The sequence below is a fragment of the Spea bombifrons genome, chromosome 1 (assembly GCF_027358695.1).
Source record: "Spea bombifrons isolate aSpeBom1 chromosome 1, aSpeBom1.2.pri, whole genome shotgun sequence".
Classification (NCBI taxonomy): Eukaryota; Metazoa; Chordata; class Amphibia; order Anura; family Pelobatidae; genus Spea; species Spea bombifrons.
Window position 1 is genome coordinate 124,844,972 of NC_071087.1, and position 23,832 is coordinate 124,868,803.

The 23,832-nt window shown below is 40.8% G+C and overlaps 1 protein-coding gene across 2 annotated transcripts; it reads right to left on the minus strand.

Annotated features, from left to right (window-relative positions):
• Positions 1-300: 300 nt before the first annotated feature.
• Positions 301-6,041, minus strand: TMED2 (transmembrane p24 trafficking protein 2). Of its 2 annotated transcripts, XM_053472117.1 has the most exons (5): positions 5,716-6,041; positions 2,854-3,046; positions 2,364-2,384; positions 1,686-1,793; positions 301-1,007 (listed from the first exon to the last, which is right to left on the minus strand). In XM_053472117.1, the coding sequence occupies exons 1-5, from the start codon at positions 5,893-5,895 to the stop codon at positions 883-885; spliced, it is 627 nt and encodes a 208-aa protein (XP_053328092.1). In that variant the 5' UTR covers positions 5,896-6,041; the 3' UTR covers positions 301-882. The 2 variants fall into 2 exon arrangements, with proteins under 2 accessions (XP_053328092.1, XP_053328102.1); XM_053472127.1 differs by lacking the exon at positions 2,364-2,384 and having other exon boundaries at positions 5,716-6,038.
• Positions 6,042-23,832: the final 17,791 nt, after the last annotated feature.

Consider the following 23,832-nt stretch of genomic DNA (forward strand, 5'->3'; position numbering starts at 1 on the left):
TGCACCATTGTGTATTAGTTGAGAGGTGGGAAGCCAGATGGGAAGACCTCTTTGCAATGCTGGATTACAACTCCCAGTCTGAGATCTATAGGTTGAACCCGCATGACACTCAAAATCTAGATTTTCTTCAAAGTGACATGAGAAATCATGATGTTTACCATATTTGCTGTCAAAAGTAACAAAGAGGTAAGCGAAGGGAAACAAAAAAAAGGATCTTTCATGGGCAGAAAAGTAATACACTACAAGTCCCCTGTTTAGATTTAATATACAGTTCCTGAATAAAAGAGGCGAGCAAGTGTATTTCCGCTTCCTGTACCAGATGCATTTATTTACACATCTTTCCGCCACTGAAACCCTTTGACAGAAGCTGTTACAAGTTGTAGTACTATAAAATCTTAGAAAATGCAGGTATCTCAGTCATTCTATAGATTAAAGGGATTTTTTTTACTTTCCAGATCACTACATCTCTTGATCTTGCAAGTTATTTTTCCTGTGTTTATTTCCTGCACTCGGGTTTACGAACACTCCTTTGACCTGGGTTTTAGCATCCGTGTGACATCATTATTGCAAAGGATAAGGAGTAAGCGATACAAATGCGTTTATATTTCCCATCCGGACGGGTACCACAATATGTACAATGTTTTCAATTTTTTCGGGTCTTGTTACATATTTCATTCCAGTTTCTGAGGGAAACAGCTGTGAAGCAAAATATGCAACAAGACATTCTCTGGCCAATAGTAAGTTGTTTTTTGTTTAAAAGGAAACATATCTAAACTTGAACTTGTTCCGACCAAGTCGATTGTTTAAAAAAATTAAGTTATGACTTTGGGGTCATCGGCTAGGATGACAAAACAAAAACAATTCCCACAAGAACTGACATTTCTAGACCACTCGTCGGACTTCGAAGAATCGCTTCAGGTAATAGATCTGTCCCAGTGTCATAGCGACAAGAACAAGAGCTTCAAAAAACGACCAGAGCACCACTCTGCTGTTCGTGTTGTCGTTAACTGTAGAGAGAACACAGCAGGTTTAGTACCAACAACACTTCGATGTAATACATGTCTAATTGTTTCTGTAATCGAAGAATAATCAATAAATACATTAATAACCAATAGAACTAGCAGCTGAAATTAAGGTCACACTACAACATTAAACAGCAAAGCTGTTCCTGCTAGAAGTGCCATTAAACCAAAAACCACATTCTGGAATCTTACATAAATACGCATGTGCTTTAAAGCACCCGCTGGAATAAAATAAATAGCCTGTAATATACTAAATAAAGCTTTTGTTTCCGCTCTTCATACAAGCATTGCTAGCAGACATTCAAGTTAGTCGGGAATACTGTATGCCATTGAATTAGGAACTTGTGTAGTCAGACAAACAGCAGTTTGGTCGCCACGGCTTTCACTCCAATAGTGTCTGATTTTAAGGAAAATTGGAAATCTCAATAAAGAAGCAATTACTAAAAGTATATGAAGAGAGAATAAAAGTATTATTTAAGGTTTTGTTCAGTTTGACAGTTCAGTGATCATCAAGCTGCGCATGTATAAACCCATTAAGGTTGTGGCTGCTCGGACATTCAGTATGGTTTTCCTGCCAGATGGAAACCCATGGCGTTCAAACTTTAGTTTCCATACTGCTTATATCTCTGGCTTGCGAACAGTTTAAGGATTTAGGTTACTTACTTGCTCTATGTATCCTTTCTCGTACTTCCATGTATTCCTGTTCATGCTTCACAGCCGTCATCGCCACCGCTAGCTCGTTGATCATCTCTTCTAGCTTGTTCTGATGTGCTACAGGACATTTAAATACAGAGAAATTAAATTAAAAAGACTACTAGTGGGAAACCGCATTAAAAAATGATAAGAGTCTAATGGGAGTTTATGAATACATAAACAGCACCACTATAGCCAAAGAGGGAAGGTGCAGGTCTCTAAACTAAGACCCCTTAACAGTCCTTTGAAAAAGATAAAACAAACTTATGATAACCTGTTTGTAAAGCAAATCTGTTTGTATTTAGCAGCTAAAATACTTAAAACTGCCAATAATTTCTGAAAAAGTTTAATAGACTTCCAGACTAAAATATGGTTCAAAGAAATCATATTTATGCAGAAAAGAAGCAAGAGCTCATTCTGGAACACCTTATGGGATGGGACCCAATAAAAAGCATGCTGACTCAGCAGCACCAAGGTACTCCAAAAGATGCAATGTTAGGCCTTGTTAGGAAACTACTAAACACGGTCCTATCAGTCTATAAATCAACACACATCGTTCCCATGCCAACACGGAGAGGTGTTAGAGAAATAGATGCGCAGAACATTATTCTCAACAAAAAGCAAGTTCTCACACGGTAAAGCACATACCATCCCATGTATCACGACCACCTATGAGAAGTGCAAGACGTTAAAACAGATCATTTGTAATCTCTAATACGTAATTAGGACAGTAAATCTGAGTCCCAGAGTGAAATTCCTTGCTGAATTACATGAGGTCATCTTGCTGCTGGTGTACAAAACTCGACAAACCAGAATGGTGTGTCCACTAAAAGCCTTGCTGAAATTCGGTAATTATTTTTTTTTGTATTTAGAGTTTCTAATAACTGTCTAGAAAGTATTTTTACTTGCGCCTGATTACAACACTGCAGAATTTTCAACATGTGTAAAGCTATCAAAACAATCTATCTGGTAAGAGTCCTAACCCCTTAATGACAAAGCCCATACATGTCCAGGCTCAAAATACATTGTTTTCAATGGATTTAGGGACCGCCCATTGTCCTTAAAGGGTTAAACAGGACACGATCTGACAAATATCTGCTGTTGTATCTACCACAACCCAAATTAAAAGCATCCCCACCTTCTGTTTCCATATCTTGGCCTTTTGGTGCTTCTCCAATGTCAATAGTAAACATCACTATCTTGGGAGTCATCGTCGACATTCTGTTACTAAAACAGAATTTGTAGGTTCCGTCCATGTGGGCAGCAAACGTGTATTTTCCGCTCGACTCTCTATCGCCTTTATATATGCCTTTATTGTCTGGCCCAGTAATCTGAAACAAACAATCGGTATTAGTGTTTTACGCTAGTATATAAATACTGCAACTGTGAAAAAAGTAACCAAATCTGCGAATAGTACATAACTCTGAAAAGGTAGATTTGCCCAAGTTTAGATACTTTTTACGTATGGATATAATACTCTGACATTTCTCCAGCTCTTCCTATATGCAGATAACTCTATACTCAAGCAACAAACAGAGAGATTATATATATATTTGCTTGGGTTTTTTTTTTTTTACAAAATTACATTTTATTGGTTTTGGAAAGCGTGGTGTACCAATTTTCATAGCCGGTCCACAGAATAAAATGTGTCACATAAAAAAACAATAATCAAAGAAACAGAACTAAAAAAAAGCACAGATCCAATCAAGTGTATACGTCCATATAAGTCTAAATATACTGCTTACATTTTCATATCCTGGCATAAAAGTAGTCAACCAAGCACATTCCCCCCCTCCGTGTCAAAAAAACAATCCAAAACCCCCGTTATAACCTCTCGTTACCAGCTTTGCTCTGCTCATTGGAGCCGCCCTATTTTATTTTTGAATCAAAAAGTCTACCAGAAGCATTGTGCAAAAACAATTCTGTTAAAATCGCATTTATTTTTTTATAGTATAGCTGCATCAATGCATTTTTTAATCCTGTGTTTTAGAGCGTAATGCCATGTAAGGAAGGCATTAAATGGGGATGTCCAAATGCCTTCTTTTTAAAAGAAAAAAAAAAGTAAGAAATGTATTAATAGATTTTTATATAACCTCCAAATGAGCGACTGTCCCCAATCCTGTTTAATTTGGATTTAAACATATTTGTCAGGAGATAACCACTTGCTACCTATAGAAAACCTCAAACCACATTTAATGCTCTTTATAAGACTCTTTTTCCTGTTCCACAAACGCTTAAATTGCCTCAGCCTCTCGACAAAGGCGATAACGAGGATACTCATTTAATTCACTTTCTAACTCTCCTACAGATGGAGTTCAAATCTTACCTTACTTTCTACATCTGGTCCTATATCACAAAACATCACCATCATCTTCTACACTTCCCTTAGACAAGAGCCAAGGTACTTTGGTAATAAAAAAAAAAAATCACAAAGCGGAGTAAAAGGGATACCTGTAATGTTTCCCATGCCTGGTAGATTTTAACACATGCTTTTAGGGCGTCATTCAGACGTAGTTAAACCTATTCCGTGCTATCATGGATCTACCCTTGTAGGACTGTCAGCTCTCTATGGACCTCCTTTCCCAATGTATTCATATCTACTGTAGCCTTTAGACTACTTGCTGAGTGCTCTTATTGTACCCCGTTTTATTACGCTGCAAACTTTAAAGCACTACAGTGCACCTGTACCGCAATTAATAAAAGTATACATATCGCATACTAACGAAACACACAATAAGAACATGTGTGACTGCTGTTCAAAGTAAGAAAGGGGTATGTCCAGTCTACACGAGGCTGTGTGGACCATGAAACTGCGCATGAGAGGAAAGACTGGGGTGAATCTATGTATTAATCAAAACTGTCAATGGAGAAGCCTTATCCACTGACAGTTTTGATTAATTCATATATTCACATGTATGCGTATGCGTTACATACACACGGTTCTGTCATCTAAACATAATGCATTGATACTTGTAATAATTTCAGATGACCCTGTTTTAACTTGTCAATAATACGGCACCCAATAATCTGCCATATGCTGCATCAAAATATTAGCAATTCTCAAGGAGTCTTGTTGGCTATGGATTAATTGCTTCGCGGGGATGCACTATGCAGGGGCACAGGAGGCTGTGATGCTTTAGGTTGGGGAAAAAAATCCCGTACATGTCTTTTGCATTGGCTTCTAAGAACTTACCTCTAGGATCTTCCGCATGACGCCACTGATGTGACAGTCACAGTACTTATATGTCAAATATCCCCTAAATGACTCAACTGCTAATATGCAGCTAAATAGACCAGATAGGACCAATTATTCTGGAATCAACACATTCTTGAATCGTAGAACACTGGAGTAGGGGATTTGGGAAATCCAAAGCATATCCCTTGTGCGAGGCATAAAGGGTGAAGTATGGAAGGGGTTTTGGGATAACTGTCTTATTGCCCATTCCAAACCACAAGCATAGCTGTCCTCCTACCTATCACCATCGCATTGTGTGGATTATTATTACCGCTAATTGTTTTATATAACCACCATCAAACTCCGTACAATGATGCTTCTGTGTCAGACCGCCTTAAAAGAACCATTCAATATAGGAACATCAGTGTTATTAGCTGTGAAACGGCCCTTTGGACAGCCCGGGGTCAGAATGCGTTAGACTGAGAACCTGTAGCTTGCAGGTAACTGGACCATGCAACCAGCAGCACAGTTTACTATAGAATGATGTAACTTGTATAGAGATATACGGGCCATATGTATTTAATCTGAAAGCATTGCATCCAACTCTGCTTATTCTTGTATCCACATTATACAGGCGATAATTACCGTACCGGATCATTGCTATTCTAACGTACTGATAACACATTAGACGAGCCGTTAGACCGGTATCCTCCAGGTAAAGCCAAGCACCGACATTATGGCCTCTATACCAAGGGCTTAACGTCTTACATAGGAAAGGAAGCTGAAGGCCTCGCCGTTTAACGAGGCGTTGTGAGCTTAACTCACCTCCACGTCAATGTCTAAAAATCCTCCCTCCGCCACCTCGAAGATAAGGCCCATCTTGGTCCCGGACGTGACCTGCTCGAAAAAGCATTCTTCGGCATGGGCGTCAATGCTTACGAAGTATCCATTGGCCGTGGCGGAGAAGAAGGCGACTAAGGCCAGCAGTTCTGAGAGGGTCAGCATAGCGAGGCGGTAAGAAGTGAGCAGAAGCCGGGAATCTAGCTACAAAGTCTGGGCCTCACTCCGAAAGAGGCGTCACCGCTCTAGACAGCCGCGGAACGAGCAGCGAGTGCCACGTAAAGGCTCTACGGAGGCCTAGCTGGAACAAGACAGCTTCCGGGTTACCCACTCTGATGGGAGACCTGGCAAACGAAGGCTGCACGCTCTCACCTTACGTCATATCCCCGACGAGAATAAGCGTGAAGCCATTTTGAATGAGGGCAAATGTGTTGTAACAGCAGTGAGTGTACAACCTCGCACAGGCCAAATACTGTAACGTAGAGTATAATACTAGCTCAGTATATGGCAGCATTAAGTTTAACTGTGCAGTGCAGTTACACATGCTAACAGCTTGTATCTTTAAACCATCTCACGGTAAATGTATCTAGACATTTCATGTTTCTGACCATCATAAATTATGTGCTACCGTGCTGCAGGATACATGGCTGTATTCTGTGAATGTATTCACCTCACATACTCCAGGGCATACTTTACACACACTTTACATATATGGGGTTAAAAGGCATATCATGTAAGCTTTGAATGTGTTTTTCTTTTGTTATTTTATTTGAACATGTCTTGAAACATTGTAGTGCAATGGTGAGAGTGAGGAAGGGAGAGAGGGAGATGGTAGACAGATGGTAGACATCTATAGACATCTCCCTCTCTCCTCACTCTCACCATTGCACTACAATGTTTCAAGACATGTTCAAATAAAATAACAAAAGAAAAACACATTCAAAGCTCTATGCCTTTTAATCCCCTATATGCCAGAGTGGCATATAGGGGGTTAACAGGCATATCATGGGGCAGAGCGGCATATAGGAGAGTATAAGGCTTATCAGGGAGGCAGAGTGTCATATAGGGGCAGGTTGGGGGCAGATGTGCATAACTGGGGGGCAGGTTGGCAAATAAAAGGAAATAAAAACAAACATTTCTCAATCATAACTTTTATTAAATATGAAAAAAATAGTTTACATGAATTAATAAATAAAAGTTTCTTACAAGAATATCGTGAAGAATAATGTGATCACTGTTTTGTTCCACTGAATAAAATGGAACTTTTTCATCTCTAAAAATGTTTGCAGTAGCAAATGTTTTGATTCCAAAACCAAAGGGCATTGTACAAGTATATGTGTGTGTATAAGGGCAGTGTACATGTATGTGTGTGTATCAGGGCAGTGTATGTGTATATGTGTGTGTAAAGGCAGTGTATGTGTGTGTAAAGGCAGTGTATGTGTATATGTGTGTTTATGAGCAGGTGTGTGTAAGGGCAGTGTATGTGTATATGCGTGTGTGTGTGTAAAGGCAGTGTGTAGGGGTCCTGGGAGGGAGGCTAACATTAGCCTTTTTTAATAAAAAAAAAATATCTGCTGCTGTGGACTACTCTTCCAATGATGCTCAGTCAGCATTATGACACCTGGCTGGCTGAGAATAATATGAATTTTAGTTCACAGCTAGCATCTGCAGCTTTACTTCCCATGATGCTCAGCCAGAATCATGGAAGTAGTATGTCTGGCTGAGCCTTATGGGAATTCAATTCAATATGTTAGTTATTTTTAATATGCATGACTGTGCTGACAAAAATGAAGTGTGTTTTAAGTGGCGATGCAAGCGCAACATTTTAAATTGCAATTGTAGTGGTGAGTTCCGCGAGTTTAAAAAAAAAAGTGTCCCTCTTTCGCTTTTTTAAATGGGAGGTATATATATATCGAATATTAGTTTATTATTAATTTATGTTAACAGAGTTGCCGGGAGGATAGTCTCAAAAATAGTGACTTACCACACCTTTTCACCGCACTGTGGCACAGAGGGGACTGTCTGAGCACTTCACAGAGAGCACCTGATTCTACACTACTTCCAGAAGAGCACTTTATCTTATGGAGCTGTACGGTAACCCTAATTTTATCAATGCGCATTTTGCACTTGAGCTGGTCATCAGTGCATGTTTATTTGCGAGTTTATTTATAATAAATTATATACAGAGATTTTTTAAAGAGACAGTATTACACTATTTTTGTCCATTTTGTCCTTTCTTGCATATGTCCACCCGTGTCCCTGAGGGGGTCATCCAGTCCGGCGTTACCAAGAGAGCTATTTTTGTTGAGATATTCTGTTTTTTTCCTGGCTAAAAAGTATTTGCCCCTTCCCAATTTCTTCTATTTTGGTTTATTTGTCACATTTAAATATTTCAGATCATCCATTTTAATAAAAGACAGAAATAATGTGCATAAACACAATGCAGCTTTTAAACAATCATTCCATTTATTGAAGGTAAAGAGTTAATAAAAACCTATATCAGCCATGTGAAAAAGTAATTGCCCCCTCAACCTGATAACTGGTTGTGCCACCCTTGGCAGCAACAATTGTAATCAAAGGTTTACAATATTTGGCAATGAGTCTTTTGTATGGTTGTGGAGTAATTTGGGCCCACTGTTCATGGCAGAATTTATTTAGTTTAGCCATATTGAAGGCTTTTTCAGCATGAACTGCCTTTCTAAGGTCATTCCACAATGTCTCAATTGGATGAGAAGTCAGGGCATTGCTTAGGTCACTCCAAAACTTGCATTTTGGTTCAGTTGAGCCCAGGGCCGTAGGAAGGGTGAGGCGAGAGAGGAACTCGCCTCGGTGCAGCTGCAATGGGCCGTGTATATGTATGTTTATGAACAGGTGTGTGTAAAGGCAGTGTAAATAAAATAACCTCTAAAAAATAGCTGGGGGCACAATTTTCCATCCTTGTCTTGGGCGCAAAAGGAGCTAGCTACGGCTCTGTTTGAGCCATTTAGAGTTGAACTTGCTTTTGTGCTTTAGATCATTGCTGTTGCATAACCGAGCTTTAAGTCACAAACTGATGGTCGGACATTATCTTTTAAGATTTTCTGGTAGAGACTAGAGCGCAGAATTCATGATTCCATCAATTATAGAAAATCGCCCAGGTCCTGAAGCAACAATGCAACCCCAGACATCACACTATCACCGTTTGACTGTTGGTATAATGTTCTTATTGTGTGATGCTGTATTGGCTTTAAGCCAGCTGGAACAGGACCCATATTGTCCAAAAAGTTCAATTTTCAACTCATTAGTCCACAGAATATTATGCAAAAAGTCTTGGGGGTAATTAAGATGTTTGTTTTTAGCAAATGTGAGATGAGCCTTTTTGTTCTTTTTGGTCAGCAGTGGTTTTCGCCTTGCAACAACAAATCTCTTTTTTGTTGTAGAATTGGGAACGCTGGCCTTAACTGAGGCAAGTGAGGCCTGCAATTCTTTAGATGTTAGTCTGGGGTATTTTGTGATCAGCTCAATGTGTCACAAAATGACACAAAATTGCGCTCCTGGACAATTTGTGGTAGGCCAGCCACTCATGGGAAGGTTCACAACTGTTTAAATTTTTCTTAACTTGTAGATAATGGTTTGCTGGAGTCCCAGAGCTTTAGAAATAGCTTTGTAACCCTCTCCAGGCTCATAGATGTCTATGACTTTGTTTCTCATCTGTTCTTGAATTTCTTGAATGTTAAATCAGCTAGGCTTATTACTGAAGACTAAACATACTTTATTTAAAGTTTGGCAAGTCTGTAAAGTCCACCCAAAACACTGAACATGGATCCTACTGACTAGTTTGTGAGATATAACAGCTGTTGATGTCATTCAGTTATTTGTAAACTTGAGTTGCTTTGAGACTCTTCATGATAAGAACACCTGTTTTCTACATAGCAACACCTTCTGATAATCATTGAATGAGTAATGTTTCCATGCTGGCCAAATGTGTGATTCTATCACACTAACTTTTCTTAGCACCAGTCATGTTTTGAACCTCTTCCAAACATGCCTGTATACTCCCTGGAGTTCTTGCATGAGCCAGCTTGTGGGCTGGCACTGTATTTATCACACATTTCCAGTTACATGCACAATACAGGCACCAAAGAGCTGGTGTGTGTGTGTGTGTGGGGGGTTCTATCTTAACTTCTAACACTATGTTGCTATGTTCTCTATCTGTGATGATTACATGTTCCCTAAAAGTACCTTAAATGAAACCCAAATATATGTGTGTGTTGTGATGAGGTCACCTTTTGTGAATAATAAATCAATAAAACCCATATTCTGAAATTAATAACTGAAATGGGGGTTTGTATTCTTTCCAACCCAAACAGATAATTTTTTTTATTGAAGCTGACATTTTTTGTTAAGCTGTTTGGGGACAAAGTTGGCACTATTAAGCTATTTGAGGAGAAAGATGGTAGTGTTAAACTGTTTGGGTACAAATATGGCACTCTTAATAAAGATGGCATTGTTAAGCTGTTTGGGCACGACAATGGCACTGTTAAGATGTTTGGGCACAAAGATGGGACTATTAAGCTGTCTATGCATAAAGATGGCACTGTTAAGTTCTTTGGGCACAAAGATGGCACTGTTAAACTGTTTGGGCACAAAGATGTCACTGTATGTATGGTGAAAATGGTATGTGAATGTAAAGTAAAAGTTGTTCTTACACATATCATGCTCACATCATTGACTGACCAAGTTTAAAGTTTGAAAGCATTTGCAACACAAACCACATGTAAATTTAAAGGGACCACTCAGTATTAAAGTGTACATGATGCCCCTCTACTCATGTAGAGTGTTTTAACAGTTTCCTGTGTTGTGCGTTTATGTTATATATGTTATATATATGACCATTTGTGGAATGGCCCATTTGTGTTTATATATAAACATTTGTGGAAAAGTACTGTTAGACTAGGTAACACTAGGGTTAAGGGGTCTGTGAAGAACTGCAGTTGAACTAGGTGACGGTTTGGTGAAACTGGCTATTGTGAATGTGATATATGCTTATATATGCATCTTAATCATCTCTAGCTAAGATTTATTATCTATTCATAACAGGTTAGTAGCAGTGCAACTACTTTCCTTATCTATGTCCAGCCATATGATATCTCGTGGTAATAGGTGGTTTTGAATTAAGAAATTAAGACTAAGAAACCAAACATGCATTTATCTTTTTTATTTTCTATTTGCCTGTCATTCATCCATAAAAGTTGATGCTTATCCTTGCTCAGATCCCAAGCCGAATTAACAAGCCGAATCAAGCTGTTGGTCTGGAGATCATACACACAAGTATGACAAACTAGCTAAAAAAATTAGCTTCATCTCAAGATACCCAAAGATTTTTCATAGAAAATATTTTAACTGCACACCTGGCACTTTACTTCTAATAGTGAATAACTCATATTTGGGATGATCGTGCCTAGGTTTTGATGGTAGACATTTCAGAGCGTATTAAAGTAGGGGCTGGATGTGTGTGTAGAGCAGACAATAAACATATTTCATAAACTAACATGAACTTAAGCAGGCTGTTTATAGGTAGCTCCAACCAAACAACAAAATAGATATCCATTTAATGCATTGGCAATGGCAACAACATAAATTGGGCAGGAGTCGACTGGATGTAGGGGACAGACCAACTTGATGACCTTACCTGAGAACTCTCCCGGAGACTCCCGGTTCTGACTCAATATATGGCCGTATAGTGTAACAGAATCCCCTATATTTATATTATATTATATATATATATATATATATATATATATACAGTGGTGGTTGGTCCTGCTGACATCGGTGGGCGCTCTCTCTGATGTCAGTGGATGGTCCCACTGACATCGTGGGAAACACCCCCCATCTAAAGGGGAAATGGGTTGAGAGTGGGGCTTGCCAGGACCCTGTTCCCACGACATGGTGGATTCGGGTCTCTACTCAGAAGCACCAGGGCCTAAGCAGGTGGGACGAGGACCCCCGCAGGAACATGACTCCGTTACACGCGTCTCGTGTTGGCCGTCTGAGTCACATGGTGTGAGTACTGGTGCCGAGAGGGCGGCCCCTGGCGGAGGCAGCTGGTACTGCACACAGGCGTTCCCTGATGTATCTGATAACACTGTGCAGCTTAAAGTTTGGGGACTCCAAATCATGTAATGCTCAGCCAGTTATCAGATGACACATTTTTTCGAGTCCACTGGTTGAGGCTCTTTTTCTCTGTTAATGTCTCGTGAATACCTGTTAGTACTAAAATTAACAATTATTTAAAAATGGAGCGCCATAAAGTCCAATTATTCCGGGTAGTGCTGTTTTTCAGAGCGCCCCAGACCCAAAAATAAATAAATAGTATATAATATTAATTGAAACAAATTACCAAATACCCTGTATCCTTTGCAGCTGCAGATTCATCTAACAAACGTTTATAAAGACACCTGTTTGTCTAATTCTGTGTAATGATTTTCTGTACCTCCTAACAGTCCTGGTTTTTTTTCTCATATCCTCTGCATGAAAAAGCCCAAACCTCACTTGCCGCTCCTGCACCCCACCTGGAAGCATTTCTGTCGCATCCCACCCTGGCACAGGAGTGTCGCTTCAACTAGATTGACTCGTGTCCGTTGTCAACCCGACCATGTAATTATAGAAGATCGTTGATACCGAGGAGCGATAAAGGCAACATCAGGCTTGGAATATATCAGCTTTACGGCTGTTTGAGAGCGCTCACCTTTCTGTAAATGCAATCTGGTTTTATTCTATCCTATTTGGGTGAGATACTCCTCAGTCCTGTCCCTTTTCTCTATCACTACATTCAGATCCAAAGAGTTGGAATATCACAGAATACTTGTGAGTGCGATACTTACCAGTGACTGATAAATCACACATCACACTAGCCAGTTTTTTTTTCTTTTTCCTCCCCGAATTGACACGAGCGCCCCTAAGTGGATGTGTTTTGGCAATTCTGTTACAGCCAGAAATGTCCTTGTTTTCCATAAAAACAGCTGGGTGACCCGAAACTATTGAACGGTATTAAAGGGACAGTCCCCCTTTTAAATCTAGTAACAATTAAATATAAATGAAAAACATAATGCTTCTATTAAATGTTTTTTCCATGTACATAGATCAAAAGGCCACTAACTCCAAAGCCCCGGCCCTTAATATGCCTTATTGAGATTAAGGCTAAATGCCAGCGATGAGTCCTGTTAATTGCAAACTGTTAGTCTAATGTGCAACCGCGAGAGGTTGTGATGTAATAAGGTGATACATTGTAGTACATTGTTACTGGTTTGCACGGCCGTCGGGGGAATAGGACTGACACCTGTAATGGATTTGTGAATAATATAATCTAGTTAAATGTATACATATAGGAGGGATGTGGCCCCCAAAATGCGTCACTCGAGGGCCGATGATACCGGGCTCAGCCCTGGGAATAAGAGATGCTGACGAGGAAGGATGTGCTGGATTATACTTGAAAGCTATTAAAGACATGCTTAGGAATCAAAGACTGAACAGCATTGATTAGCGGGAGTCATTTTAAAATACATACTTTGATAATTATGGAAAAATAAAAAACCTTTAGAAATGAAGAATTATGGGGTCTAATATCACGTGAATGAAGTTAGATTTGGGGTCACATTAAGTGAATGACTTTAAAAGTAGTTTTATTTGGGCCATTCCTGTCTCCATAAATTACAATATACTATCAGCTTATGGTGTCATAGAAGCAGAAGCTCTCTTGTGAGGTCATATGTATGTAGAGCTATCTGTGGATAATGGCAGCTGTAGTTATACGAAGTAAACAATAACAAAAAAAATGTAGGTGTTTCTTGAATTTATTCTGATTTTATGCTGTTATTTGGAAACACTCTTGATACACTCGGCCAGGGCTTAGTCCAAACTTCAGGCCATCCAGTCTGGAGTCACAAAGGAAAAGCCAGAAAGACTCTGGCTGCTCGATAACGAGGAAGAGTCAGATGAAGATGAAGAGGACGTGTCCTCTGTGCTCAACAAAACTGATGGAATCTCCTGAAGTGTCTTCAAGCTTAGATTTGATGTCGGCCGGTACGGGGGAGTTGAACGGCGGCTCTCTAAATCCTCCCAATGAATGTCCTGAAAGAATGGATGCCGCCTAATACACCCCGTGATCCAGAGGCGATGCTGAGGCTCTTTCATCAAAAGATGCTTCAGGATGTCCGCAGCATCTTCAGAGATGTCTTTGCCGTACCGAGGGCTTCCATTTACAATGGAACCCAACGCTGCCCTCTTGCACTTACCGTGATAGAACGGTAACCTTCCGTTAAGCATGCGGAAAAGAATCACCCCAAATGACCACCAGTCCACGGCAACACCGTATGCTTCCTTCAGATGTATTTCGGGGGCCATGTACATGAATGTTCCGCAGTGTCCTTTCGTCTCTGCTGCTCCAAAAATGCCTTCTGCGACAATACCGAAATCGCAGATCTTGGCATGGCCCTCTCCGTCAAGCAAGATGTTGTCCGGCTTCAGGTCTCGGTGTATAACTCCGCGAGCGTGGAGGAACTGGATGCCGCAGATTATTTCGGCTGAATAAAATGCAGCTGTGGTCTCAGGGAGGCGGCCCACCCTCTTCATATATGACTGGAGGCTCCCACCAGCCATATACTCCATCATGAATAAGGCGCAGGTCTGTGTTTGGAAGCCTGCATATCCATGGCAAAGGAACGGGCTGTCCCGAGCCATCTCCAGGATTCTTCTTTCCTTCAGTAGGTACAGGGGCTTTAAGGCTTTCTTGCGGATGATTTTGACCGCTACCATAGAATCTCTTTTAGGTACAGAAGCCAACATGACTTTTCCAAACGCCCCTTGACCCAGCACTGAATGGAAGAGGAAGCCGGAGGGCGTCATGGGGAGAAGGCTCCTATATCTTTTCGCAATAACACCACTTTCTACCTCACTTCTGCGTCTTTTCATGGGAACCATTCCCCTTCTGCGCTCCTCCAGATGTTCCTCCGCTCCTTCTTTCTCCTGCTTCCCCAGAATCTGGATGTTTTTCTTGTTGGATCTACACCGCTTTTTCTTCCGTTCGGAGAAGCCTGTGCTGGTTCTTGGGCGTCTTTTTGTCTGCTTTGCCCTCAGACACAGGCTGCTCTCCTCCCTCTCATTAGCAGTACGTTTGTTCCTCTTCCTCGCTCTCCCTCTTTCTTCCTCAGTACTGCTGCTCTCTTTCTTCCTTTTCAGGACAGGGTCTCTACTGGCCAAGTGCTCCTCGTTCTGATCCATATTCTTTTTAGCGGTGTCGGCGAAAGCTGTTTTCAGTCGTTTGAAAAACTTCCGCACTTTTCTGGGGCAGCATCTCCTTCCAATCCACCTCAGTCCATGGAGTAGACAACAGTCCTCCATAGCTCTCCTTTTAAAAGGTTCTCCTTTTAAATCTCCTCAATCTCTGATGTCGTTGGTAACAACACTTCAAGCCCGCTACGAATAGCTGCTTACCAGTGCCGAGCGCCCAACTACACTGAGCAAGCAGGTGAGCGCTGTACGGCTTTACAGTGGTGTTAATGTCACAGACGTGTATGATGTCACAGTTCACTCACCCGCACTGTGAGAATTCCGTGCTACTGCTTTATGGACGTAAATACTCTGGTGGATTTCTTTTAATTTATTGATGGGGCACTATTGTATCTATCATGTAAAATGACCAGGGTGTTAATGTGTGCTGAATTTAAATGCTGCATATAAATGTTTTCCCTCCTGCGTGAAAAACCCAAAAATCCCATTGCCTTATATTTTACCGATTTGCCTCTTTTTTTGCAGTCCCAATTTTCAGACCTAAGTTCTTTTAATCTCCTGTTCGTCATGGCATTAAAAATGCTTTACTAGTATTACAGAAACAGTTTGTTTTTTGGTTTTCTTTATATGTCCGTAGCAGCTGCATATTCGCCGTTTGTATGTGTTCTGTCTCTGTTATTTTAGACAATGTGCTTTAGAAGCACCCGGACTCCTTCATCGTACGGCCTGCGGAAAACCATACAATGTCTTACAGGGAATTGGATTTTTAGATATTAAGGCTTTAGTTCCACTGCCGTAAATACTCAGCCCATAGAACAACATGAGATAAAACCCACTTTTCTTTAATGCTAAGCAGCCTTATTATATATCCGGCCCGTGACATATTCTGGCCGAGGCTGACAGTCCAGAGACAGTAATAGAGGCTGTTGGCAGGGGCGAGTTATGTAAATGGTATAAATGGGCTCATTCGGCAGGGATTTGTGTAGTTGTGGCAGGGAGGGGACACCAATTTCGGCATTTGACATTTTTACAACCTTATTGACCATGATGGCGCTATATCATTAAAACATAATCATAATGCCACTCGCGAAGTTAAAAAGGTCAGAGAATGCTGTCTTACCCTGTGCTCATTTTTTTTAGGGGTGAACAGGAATAAATTCAATAATTACACATGAGAAAAAAATATATATAAAAATCTAATTTTTATACATTTATTAAACCAGAATTCTCAGTCACATTTCAGCCACATTTCAGAAGCATCGTGTCACCATGTGTGCGCGTATATATACTTCCCCCTCTATAACTAACACACATATGCCAACACACACCGTACGCTTTCACATTTATATATACACATTCTCTCTCCCGCTCCTCCTCTCCCCCGAGCACCACAAACCTAAGCTGACAGAGGGAGCCTCTTATTAAAGTCAAATGACGGAGTGCGTATCTATATATTTTAGTTACCAATTCAAATAAAATTAGAAAACACAAGGATTAAGACTCCGTGGCCTCCTGGGCATTAAAGGGACACCCCAGTACCTAACTTATTCCATCCTCAACAGGCCCCATAATGTCAAATAAACTGCATCAGCCCTGCATTCTCCAAACCCAGGAGAAACTCAGAGGACGGCAGATACATTTTTTCTGCTCCTATTACTGGAGGAATTTGGAAAACCGGTAAACATCTCGGCAGATATCCGGTCGCAAAACAGAAACAAAAACCAACAACATTATGCTATGAATTATAGAGAGACATTGAGAAGCAACTTCATTTTTATATTCTTTTATTGAAAATATCGTAACTTTCCCCGCTAGACAGTTGCAATAATAATTTTAAATCAGGGCTGGAAAAAGTTTTTATTTTTTTTTCAATTTTGCCTCCAGTTTTGAAAGCGAAGAGAATTCCACAGCGATGGCCGATTCTCCGTGGCAGGAGTGCAGGGAAGTCCAACTCAGAGACCATAATATGTTCTGTCTCCAGACGGCACGGCCAAAAGGAATTCCCAGTCTGCAGGAGACGGTAACCGGAATGTTACTTACAAATAAAGGAAGTTATTTTTGTTACATTGCTATATCGTGTGATAAGTGTTACTGAATGTTGTAGCAGTTGGAGTCCAGTATGTCACCTGCCCTCCAAGTTAATGTTGTGTAAATTGGAACCAAGCTGGCTGAATGCCCCCCTTACATTTTCGGGTAATTCTTGTGTTTTCTGGAAGGACTTCAGCATCTGGACATCTTATGTCCTGACAGTACATCGATAGTGGCTCACAAGGTAAAGCTACGGCAGGAGAAGCCAACAGGCGATGGTCCAGGTGGTTTTGTTACAATGGTTCCCACGATGCCGGGATGGAAGCATAGAATTTGATGGCAGATAAGAAACACTCGGCCCCTCTTTTCTGCCCATTTTTTCAATGTAATTAGGTTCCGTTCATAGTCTAGTCATATCCCATGCATGCTTACATTCCCTTGCTGTATTAACCTTTACCACGTCTGCTGGAAAGTCGTTCCACTGATCTACCACCTCTACCTTCTCAGTAAGATACAGGAAGAAGCCTCCTGGCTCCAACTCTAAAGGTGATGTTAACCATCTCTGGAAGACACCAGCACTGCAGTTCTGCCTGACTGCGAGGGACGCCTCCTATCTACAGAGCAATTCTTTAATGATTACAGACCAAATACAGCGACACGCCATTCCAATAAATGTAATTAAAGAAGACACTGCACATCGGTGGTCGTTTAGTTTAATATTGATGTAGACGTCACCTGAACAGGTAAACTCTTATACTAATATCTGTATTCTTATTTTCTAAAAGCGGACATCAGCTGTTTGAACGGGTATTTTGTTTTTTTTTAAAAGAGGACGCTGGCAGGCGACTACAACCTAGTTGTTATTGAGCTGAGCCTCCCAGGCCAGCAGAGAATAATACAACATCGTAGTTTAACAGCTATAGTGCAAGAAGTTATCTGTCTCTGAATAACTTTTGTTCAAAGGTTTGGGGTCACTCAGCAGTTTTAATAGAAAACTAGGGCATTTCTGGCTGTACCATACAAAAGGATTTCTAACTATCAACTAGCCTTTTAAACTTAAACTTGAATCGGGGAACAGAACGTGCCATTGGAACACAGGAATGATGGTAGTGATAAGGGGCCATTGGAACACAGGAGTGATGGTAGTAATAATGGGCCATTGGAACACAGGAGTGATGGGAGTGATAAAGGGCCATTGGGACACAGGAGTGACAGGAGTGATAGAAGGCCATTGTAACACAGGAGTGATAGGAGTGCTAAAAAGCCATTGGAACACAGGAGTGATGGGAGTCATAAAAGGCCTTTGGAACACAGGAGTGATGGGAGTGATAAAGGGCCATTGGGACACAGGAGTGACGGTAGTGATAGAAGGCCATTGTAACACAGGAGTGATAGGAGTGCTAAAAAGCCATTGGAACACAGGAGTGATGGGAGTCATAAAAGGCCTTTGGAACACAGGAATGATGGGAGTGATAAAGGGCCATTGGGACACAGGAGTGACGGGAGTGATAGAAGGCCATTGTAACACAGGAGTGATAGGAGTGCTAAAAAGCCATTGGAACACAGGAGTGATGGGAGTCATAAAAGGCCTTTGGAACACAGGAGTGATGGGAGTGATAAAGGGCCATTGGAACACAGGAGTGATGGAAGTGATAAAGGGCCATTGGAACACAGGAGTGATAAAGGGCCTTTGTACACCTATGAAGAGATTACATTAAAAACCAGCCGTTTCCATCTATAATAGTAAGTTCCAACATTAACCCTGTCTGTGTTGGATTTCTGCTCCAGTTCATGACAATTCTATGTGACTCTAAACCTTTGAATGGTAGGGCAGCTCTACGAATAATAGGGATGATGTAAAAGGAGTCTTCAGAGAATGTATTGGAGGATCTGTTTAAATTTGATTCACAGGCGTCGATGCCTAGTACAGGAGATATTTAGATGAGGCTTATTTTGGGGGGTTTTGGTGATATTGTAGGCGGTATTCTAAAATAATGTGAATAGAATATTTTAATAGAGCATTAGTCCCTAAAATAAAAATACCTAAACATGTTTATATTTTATTTAAGATAAATGAACTGAGGGAAGATATCATTATTCCGGATTACTGCTGCCTCGGAGAAGATGATGAAGATGACTTTACTATTAATGCTTGGTTTGGTCCATCTGGAGCCGTTTCTCCTCTTCACCAGGACCCCCAACAGAGTTTCCTGGCTCAGGTCTGTTACCCTCCTAAGGCTTCCTTCCATTAAATTATTTTTAAAAAAGAAATATCTTCTTTTGCTACTTCCCAATATTATCATGTTACATTATTTGAATACTTCTCTAACCAGATGGTAGGAAGGGAGTATATACAAATTAGGGCAGTTAATCCTATCCCCGCACAGAGAAGACGTCATGCATGATGTTTAATCAAACTTTTTATATTTCACTCCTTATTTTTAAAATAAATTCAAATCCCAGGTCAAGCAGATTGGCCGGGTAATATAATCCGTGAAATCGATTTACAATATTTGTATATATTACATTAAATCCTCTCTTAAAAACGTAATTGCGGTACATTTATTATACCTAATCCATAAATATTGTACTATATAACCCCCTAAAAGGCATAATAAAGTGCATTCAATAATTTGATCCTTTACATAAGATAGTTCTGGTGTGTGTGTTTGTGTGTGTTTCATGGATGTGATATAATGAATATACACTTCTGGTATCCAATCTACAAATTGTACTAAAGGTATCTCTTCTTATAGAGCCTCCTGCTTTAGAAGAAAGAAGAAAAATAGAACTTCTACCAAACCAACCCTGTAATTCCCTTATACAATGAAAAAACATTTTGACTTCTTGTTTGGTGATACTCAAAGCTGCAAGTTGCTCAGCGTACGCTCCGGCCACTCGGTGCCGTGAAGTTCAGAGTTCCTAGAGGTTGGTAGGGATTTTTCACATTCTATGAAAACCTTCACTACTGCTTGTGACGGCCTGACCAGGGACCTCAGGTTGTCCCTCTCCGCCAAGAGTCGACTTCTCCCACTAGGACGACAAACCACCGCAATCCGTCGGCAATATCCCTAAGCAATGTTAAGGGATATCGCTATCCAGTACCCAAATAACCAGGCAAGACTAGTCTTTAGGTACAACAAGAGGAGAACTGATTTATTTTAGACACAGACGGCTGGATATATCCAGCAAAACACACATTAACATAAAACCAGATACTGGGATACAAACCACCCCCTTAATCTGCATCCCAGAGACAACAGGGTCAGTAAAGGGATTAACAAAACAAAAGGACACAGACGCCACTAACATAAGGAATACACATTGTCTTGATTCGATTATCTCCCAGACCTTAGTGTGCCGTGTGTAAACAGTTAGGAAATAAGGCAATAATAAAATACATTTTTATTAATAACACACAAAAGGGCTTCATGTCACTGGATAACATTGACTGAGGGGTAGGATGACTCTAGGAACCGTCACAGTCCCCAAATCTGTTTCCGAGCTCCACAGTCTTTAGAGTCTCTTATGATTTGGATAACATGGCACTCCTTACCAGGGCCCATAGTCTGTAGGAAGGAGGCTGGCGCTCAGTCCCCTCCAGGTGCCCATGGCACGGAGGCTTCTGTGACACTGCTCTTTTCGGAAAGCCCTCGGTGTCCCTGGATAAAATATCCAGGAGATTTGGTGAAAAAGCGAGTATAGCAGTTTCCGACTGTAAGAGATTGCAAAACATAAGCTATTCCTTCAGGCGCCCTACATGGAGAATCACAGCTTTCAATAAACCGGAATATAAGATCAAGTAATGCTCTTTAGTTATAAAATGTGTAAGCAGTTAATGTACCGACCTCTTTGCTCATTGATTCCCTGGACATAGGATCGCTGCATTTCCCCAAACATAATTCTCGGGATCTTTTAGAAGATCCAGGAGCAGCTGTGGGACACCCGAGGAGTTCAGCGCCTGCATGGATCCTTCTTGTTCTGTCAAAGGAAGGGGGTTGAAAAATATCCATAAAATTAAGTGTTGGCTACAGAAGAGAAGTTTTTATCAATGAACCGCTAGAAAAATGAATTATTATCCTGAAATATGGGACTGCATCTCAACAAAACATGCCTAGGAGGAAATACACATTTCAGGAAGTTAGTCGTAAGCGGGCGATACCTTTAAGACTGTCCACGAGTTTAGTGACTGATTCTAATGCCACAGGGCTGAAAAATATGTTGCAGAGACGTGATTACAAATTACCTGTAATATACAGAATAAATATTATATATATATATAGATAGATAGATAGATAGATATAACATTAGACCCTGCTGCTGATATGTATTAATATTAGACCCTGCTGCCCATATATATTAATATTAGACCCTGCCGATAAATATATAAATATTATATAGGTATACATAAACCCCTAAATTACAGGCATAGATCACAGGCCGCACACCCAAATTGTGCCAACCCAAATTATACACATAGGACTTGCCCCAAACAGCCCAGCACGAGTCAACTTTGTCCCCAAACAGCCAGGCCTGTGCCATCTTTGCCTTTCCGCAATTATACACGTGATACACACAAACACTTTTACTCACTAATTCACACTTTCATTCACATAATCATTTATTCTCTCACACATTCACACAAATTATTTACACATATTCATTAATACATTCTGACAAATTCATAAATTCTCTCCCTCATTCAGACAATTCATCCACACATTAATTAAGTCTCTCCCTCATTCAGACAATTCATCCATACATTAATTCATACTCACTCATTCATATTCTTTAGTTATTTCAATATTCTTACTACCCTCTTTCTCACTATCCACTCCTCTCCCTCCTTTACACATTTTTTTACCCTCTGTCCCCCTTTCTATCTACCTCCTCTCCCTCCCTTATCACTTTCTTCCCCCTCTCCCTCCCTTATCACTTTCTACCTCCTGTACTTCCCCTCATCACTTTCTACCCACTATCTACCCTCTCCCCCTCCCCTCCCCACTATCTACCCTACCTTCTATCTACCTCTCCCCCCTATGTAGTTAACCTTGAAATCCTGCGGTGGGAGCACAAGGCCTCCATCACCCTGCTCTGCCACGGTGCGCACTGCTTCACTGCTGAGCGCCAGAATATGACTTGAAATGCCGGCACCGCAAGGGAGGTAGAGGCCTAGTGGAGGAGACTGAGGGGCGCCGAGCAAAAAAAATAAAAAAAAAATGTTGAGAGGTATGATACGGTAAGTTTGTACTATGAAGCATAAAGAAATATCAATGAGTTGGCTGCTAGGTGTGAACACCATTCCTTTTGGTTTGTAAGACAAACTATGATGGTTTATTGCCAACATTCCTAAAATATTGATAAACCTTCTCAATGCTGGTTTGAAGGACTGTCTTCTGAAGAATGTGGAGAAACATGAGATCAGTTACATCTCTGAATATATTGGTTCGTTCCAGCAGTTGAAACTGTCTATAATGGCATTGGGACTATTAAAATAACCATTACACAAGTCTGTGGCTCATTACAATCCTTAACGTCACTGTAGTGATAAGGATTCTGCCTGCAGTTCCTGTACATCAGCTATTCTATGCAGATATTTTAATTACGTCACTTGTTTAGATGCTGTATAAGCAACCAGATATGTAGCTATGGGGCTTAACAGGCTGAAGTCCTGGGGCTATTAGGGAAACGATAGTCCTCAGCATTCTCAAATCTGATTTAAATAACACGTTGTTGAATGGTTTGCATTTGCAAGAAGGGCAGAGATGGTCGCATATAAAGCATACTGTAGTTCAATTGGTGAGGTGGCTTTAACAGATTTAAGCATTTATTATACAGAGTCAAGCACTTCTTTGGCCTTCATAATGTAAAGTAAAATACCGTATTTGCTCGATTATAAGACGACCCCGATTATAAGACGACCCCCCAAAATCAAAATATTAATTTAGGAAAAAAACAAAAAGCCTGAATATAAGACGACCCTATATAGGAAAAAAAGTTTTACCAGTAAATATTAATTCATGTAAATATATTTTTTAAATTTCCTTTTATTTGCCAACCTGCCCCCCCCAGTTATGCCACTCTGCCCCCAGAAATGCTTTATACCCCCCCTATTTGCCACTCTGCCCCATGATATGCCTTATACCCCTATATGCCACTCTGGCATATAGGGGGTTAAAAGGCATATCATGGGGCTGAGTGGCATATAGGGGGTTAAAATGCATTTCTGGAGGTATATATGCATATCATGGGGCTGAGTGGCATATAGGGGGTTAAAATGCATTTCTGGAGGTCCAGAAATGCATTTTAACCCCCTATATGCCACTCAGCCCCATGATATGCCTTTTAACCTAGCATGTACTGGCTGCCTTGGCTTGATAGGAGTGTGATTGCTGCTAACAGCAATCACACTCCTATCAAGCCAAGGCAGCCAGTACATGCTGGAACCTGGGGATGATAGTAGTGGGATTACAGCCTCCCTATGCCATGCTACAACCCCCACCCCCCTTACACATCCATGCTATCACACATAAACACACATTCACAAACATTTAAATACTCATTCATTCCATTAATCACACATACTTCACACATTAATCACACATACTTACCCAAAAACCCTCCCCCACCCCCTTACCTGAACTGCAGATCTCTCACTCGAAGACTTCTGCAGGGGACCGGCTGTACCAGCAACTTCTCTGGCCCCGCCCCCAGAGGAGGGAGGGGGAGATAGAGTTCTGTGAGGAAGCTACAAGCTTCCTGTCCTCCTGCTTCTAACGGAAGAGACGCTGCTCGCGACCGGTAAGC